The 5,667-nt window shown below is 34.2% G+C and overlaps 1 protein-coding gene across 1 annotated transcript; it reads left to right on the forward strand.

Moving 5' to 3' along the window:
* The first annotated feature begins 1,645 nt into the window (after positions 1-1,645).
* LOC135125620 (uncharacterized) lies at positions 1,646-3,606 on the forward strand. Its single transcript, XM_064051264.1, has 2 exons — positions 1,646-3,106; positions 3,212-3,606. Exons 1-2 carry the CDS (start codon positions 1,675-1,677, stop codon positions 3,562-3,564), a joined length of 1,785 nt encoding a protein of 594 aa, XP_063907334.1. The 5' UTR covers positions 1,646-1,674; the 3' UTR covers positions 3,565-3,606.
* The last annotated feature ends 2,061 nt before the right edge of the window (positions 3,607-5,667 follow it).

Below are 5,667 nucleotides of genomic sequence, written 5' to 3' on the forward strand. Positions count from 1 at the left end.
AGAAATCGACAAGCCGAAAAATCCCAATAGCGTATTTAGGTATAAATCACAAGATCAGGACTATTCTACTTTTTAAAATTATATATATATTTATATTGTAATATAAATTGAAAAATGTTGTTTTTTTTTTCCAAAAATCTTGACGTCTAAGGTGAAAACTCGACACGGATGCATAAACCGTAAATGGGGCGAAACTACAATTTTACTATTGTAAAATTTGGAGATTGCGTCATTTCATTGTTCGTGACAAATTTTGGAGAGTGTAATTTGATAATACAATTTGAAATGTAAATTTTGTCATTCGGGAACATTATGTATTAAATCGTTAAGATGTTCAAGAACTTTGTTCACTTATTCGTTGTAAAGTCCAATGGTCGAAATGGGTTAGTTCTTCGTAGTGGATGTGTATCACATCAACGGAATATCGGTTTATAGATAAATCGCTTAAAGCCGATATTGGCCTGAGTGTGCTTTGGTCTGTAGATCAAACAAGTTCTCAGGCGACGAAAAATTGCATGTGGAGGGAGACTTCGGATTACAAATCGTGCCAAGAAAGACATATTTGGGAGAGATGGATTTTCAGGTGCTTGACTAGCGGTAATTTTAAATTGTTTGCTGTCGTTCGCGAAGTGAAGAACACAATTTCATTAAAATGATAATTATAAAATTATCATAATCACCACAGGCCCGTAGCTAGGGGGGGGCCAGAGTGGGCATTGCCCACTCTGAAAGAAAATCTTGCCCACTCTGGAAAGTTATTGTCTTATCTGTGGGGATAAGGATAACAGCTCTGCTGGCAGTACGACTCCGCAAGTACGGCAGATAAATTTTTGTTGTGCACATTTTCGAAATCACTAGGAAGTGTTATTGTTAAGCAGGTACGTGACAAATCGTAAACACCACATCTGGGGTTTGTTGAAGACCCAACTAGACAAACAAAGTCATAAAAATTCTTCGATTTTTTCGGTGAACCGAGGAACCGGCGTCAATAGTAGTAGCGTACGCTCGGGAAGTAAAAATATTAAAAGTGTCAAAAAACAAATTGGAGCAATTTATGGTTTCCCAGAATTCGTCCGCTTTACCCTGCAGCCGATTGCGGCCTGGTTGGTTTCGAGAATTTCTCAATTTTCGTCTCATTGTTCACTGTTAACTCAACCAAGCACGTTGGACTTTAAATTCGCGTAGTTGAAATAAAAATTGAAACGTTTTAAATTATATTAAAGACATTATTTAACGAGTGTATATAGTGCAGTCATGGATATAAGAAAATTCTTTGCACCAAAAGTTGATGCTAAAGCGGGACCCAGTGCCAATGATTCTGAACTATCGAACGAGACATCACAGGGCGTAGGTTCTCTATTAGACATGAATATTGCAAGAAAAAATTTAATACCTTTGGACCTACCAAATATAGGAGAACCTATTAATCAAATACGTCTTAGGCAATATCCCAGAGAAAAAGATCGTTCTTTTCGTGCGGAGTGGTATGATCGGTTTAAATGGCTAATTTATTCTGTTGTGCGTGATGCAGCGTACTGTTATCCGTGCATGCAGTTTGAGCCTCATAGTTCCAAAGAAACTTCTTTTACGATTAAAGGTTTTCGTTTTTGGAAACGAGCTCTAGATCAAAGAGGATTTCCGAGACATGAAAAATGTGTAACACATATTCAGGCGATGCAAAAATGGAATGAAAAAATTCGGAGAGACAACATGAATTTGGCAGTATCTACACTTGCATGCAAAAGACCTTTGGAACAAAACAGATACTATGTAAAAAGTATTGCAGAAATTATTCAATTTATTGCTGTAAACGAACTGGCACTTCGTGGAGAATACAATTTAGACGAACATATCGAAGAAAGTTTATTTATTAGACTATTTCAGTATACTCTGAAGAAGGATAAAGAACTGGCAGACTGTTACTTGAAAATCCCCAAAAATGCTTGCTACACTTCTCCGGAAATACAAAATGAAGTAATTGATATTCTGACAGAAATTGTAAGAGAAAATATTTGCTCTGACATAAAAAGTGGAGATGTTAAATATTTTACGTTACTTGAAGATGGAACTAAAGACAAGAACCAAAGAGAGAACATATCAATAGGCATAAGATATGTCAAGAACGGAGAGGTAAGGGAATCTTTATTAGCTATAACAACAACCGTCAAGTTAGATGCTGCTACATTTACTGAGAAAACATTAGACATTCTTGATGCAAATGGATTAGATCAAAATAATATGCTTAGCCAATGCTACGATGGGGCAAGTGTGATGAGCGGAAAAAGAGGAGGCGTTGCCGCAAGAATTGAATCAGCTCTACAGAAAAAGGTACCTTACGTGCACTGTTTTAACCACAGACTGCACCTAGTGGTAATAAGAGTTGTCTCTGATATTGTGGTTTTAAGACTGTTCTTTGAGCAATGCATTACATTTCATGAATTTTTTCAACATCCCAAAGTACACCACATCTATGAGGGACAAAATATCGGACGTCTTCTAGAGCAAAGATGGACAGGTCATTTGGCCGTTACAAAAGTAATTCGGAACAATTTTCAAAAGATACTCCAAGCATTAGAAAAAATTCCACATGAAAAGTTTGACGGCGACACTATAGCTAAAAGCCTTGGTTTATATGCTATAATGAAAAAAATTGAGTTTCGTTTTGCACTAGTTTTAAGCCACAAAATTTTATCACTTTTGGAATGTGCGAACAACGCATTAGAAAGTAGAAAAACAAGCCTAAAAGATGCAATCGTAATTACGAAGATAGCAGTAGAAGAAATTCGACAGCTAAGGAACGAATCGAAGTACTTAGAAATATTAAACCAAGCCCTAGATTTATTGCCAGAGACAGACGAGACAGAAGAATGCAGGGTTCCTAAACGTAAACGAAAACGGATTACCAAAGAAGACTATTTGTTCACCGATTATCTTCCAAGTACAAGTACGAACTGTGAAAATGACCTTAAACGACAATATATGGAAACTATTGATTTGCTTCTTGCTGAATTTGAAAAAAGATTTGATGACAATGACGAGTTAATTACTGCGATTTCAAATATCGACCAATTTGATTTAGAGAAACTTCAGTATTTATCAACTTTGGGTGAGTGACTACCTATTTGATTTTTATCAAATTAATTTAAGTCCATATTTTATTGATTTAAAATTTTTCTGTAAAAAATCTGTAATTTTTAAATTTGTTTTTTAGGTATTCCATTACCGTCTCAAGAAGAACTTACCGTCGTAAAAAAATATTTGTCCAATAAAGGGGTAAAAGAACAAGATATACTACAGGCCCTTTACAACCAACGTGAAGCCTTTAATGAAAGTTATAAATTGTACGCAACTGTCGCTGTATTTGGGTGTAGTACAGCAGTTAATGAGTCTTCATTTTCCACATTAACTCGTATAAACAGACCACAAAGGTATTCAATGTCCCAGCAGAGAATGGCCAATCTTGTATACTTAGCTTTTGAAAGTAAGCAAACTAATAATATAAACTTTGATGTGTTCTTGCAGAAATTTAATGAGAGAAAGGACAGAAAACTCCAATTGTATTAAAAACTTAAAAAAGTTTTGTTTTAAAATTAAAAATGTTATGTACTCAGCTAGAAGCAATAAAGTATAACAAAACACAAAAAAATAATTTCAGGTACCTATACTTATACATTCGAAGATAAAAAAATATGTTTGCCCCCTCTAAAATATTAGTTGCCCACTCTGAAATCAAAGTCTAGCTACGGGCCTGAATCACCATTGGTGTTAATTAACACAAAATGGCGCGCAAGTTATCAGTTGATTTCGTTAATAAATTCATAGAAACCTATATGGGATTTTTTCATGCCTTAGAAAATTAAAAAGTAAAAAATACAATAACAAAAATTTTAAAATGCGGTTTACGAAAAATTAGTTGACCTGTGCAAAGAAGAAAATTTTGGAAACGCTGACAAATATGACATCTTAAAAAAAATAACACTTGAAGAAGTACTTTCGGCGTAATATTTTTGATGCTCGCGTGAACAAAATACTCTATGTCAGTGTGCAGTGCGCAAAGAGTTAACTGTGCAGATCTAGCGGAAAATCCGAAAACCAAATCGCTGTGTGTAGGGCCAGCATAACGGAAGTAATAAATCATCCCATCGGTTGAAGAACGTTGGGTCGGTGCACTGATGTCGGTGTTATATCCCGAGAGGGGCACAATACACCCAATAAAATGGAACAGACAAAATAAAGCTTCAAACATGATTATTTTTATACTAAAATTCTGAAGTTTATAAACTGCACATTTTATTTACTTATTTATTTTATCTTGTTTTCGAACTATAATAAACATTTCAAACAATGTCTGTAACTTATTTTAATGTAAATTATATTCATGTGGTTAACAAAATCAGATGTAACATTAGTGTGATTTTGACCTTATTCTAGATTTTATTACAGCAGAACGGCGTATCCTTTTTAAATTTTAGAAGTTACGGAAACTAGTTCAAGAAACAATTAGTTATCTCGTATTTTTGGAACAAAATCTACCAAAATGTCCGATAACAGCAATTGTTTTTCATAGAAACAAACAGTCTTCAAAGCAGCCTTTAACAACTTGATATTACAAACATGCCTCTTAAGTTCTTTATGCGTTTTTTCTCTCTTGTAATTATTTGTAATGTTAACGCCGAAAGTTTATGTCATTCTGTTATTTACTTTGAACATATATTTTCATTTTGTGCTAATATTTTTGTAACACCACGAATCTAAATTTTACTTAAAATCTTGTTTTACTTTAATCTTGTAAAACTAAACAATTATACCAGTTTAAAAACCCTTGGAAAGTTTCTGTCAGTCTTCAGATATAGTCAAATAAAAATATGCGTCAAATTCATTTAAATTCAATTCTTTCTTATCACGTTACAACGCGTTGCCTCATATTTTTTATGTCAAGTATATTTTCATATTTTGTACATATATGTTTATACACATTGCTGTTTACGGAACAATGTTAATTATGGATTTATGGATAACTCCTCGTATAAGAGCAGAGTGAAGGGTGTTTGCCTTTGCTAATGTTTGATGGCGCCATCTGAATTAGAGTAAAATAAACCTAATACGTTGGCTCACTGTAGTGAAAATGCGCGTTGACGAAAAATTTGTCCCACGCCCCCTGGATTCCTTGTCCTAAAGCTCACTATTTAGGCGAAGTAAAATTTGTATTAGGTTGTCCAACTATAATATACTTAAACAATGCTAATACATACTTAAAAATTTCTTTGCTTAGCTATTTACGAAAAACCCATATTTACTCGTATTATGAGCAGTGTGGGGTTGAAGAGTTATGGCCTGCTACCGAGAATCTGTTGACCTGATCTTTAAATTTTGTTATACGGTCTAATCTCCGGACCGCTTTACCTGGTACCTGTCCAGTGTGAAGAGGTAATTTTACAACGAAAATAACTAAATTTTACTGTCCATGTCCGTTGTTTGGAGGATTCTTTACATTAAATGACCTATTTTATACGGTGGGACAATGAAAATTGTCCGTTGCAGGAGGTTTCAATATATGTTTATTAAGATGTGATTCCACTTGACTAAAACAATTTCATTGTTCTTAAGTACGAGAAAAATCCTGTGATTTGGTGGGTGAGTAATAACTTCGCATATGTGCTTTACATG

Source organism: Zophobas morio, unplaced genomic scaffold, assembly GCF_036711695.1.
Source record: "Zophobas morio isolate AGI-343-1 ecotype UQ-CSIRO unplaced genomic scaffold, CSIRO_AGI_Zmor_V1 ptg000009l, whole genome shotgun sequence".
In the NCBI taxonomy this organism is placed as follows: domain Eukaryota; kingdom Metazoa; phylum Arthropoda; class Insecta; order Coleoptera; family Tenebrionidae; genus Zophobas; species Zophobas morio.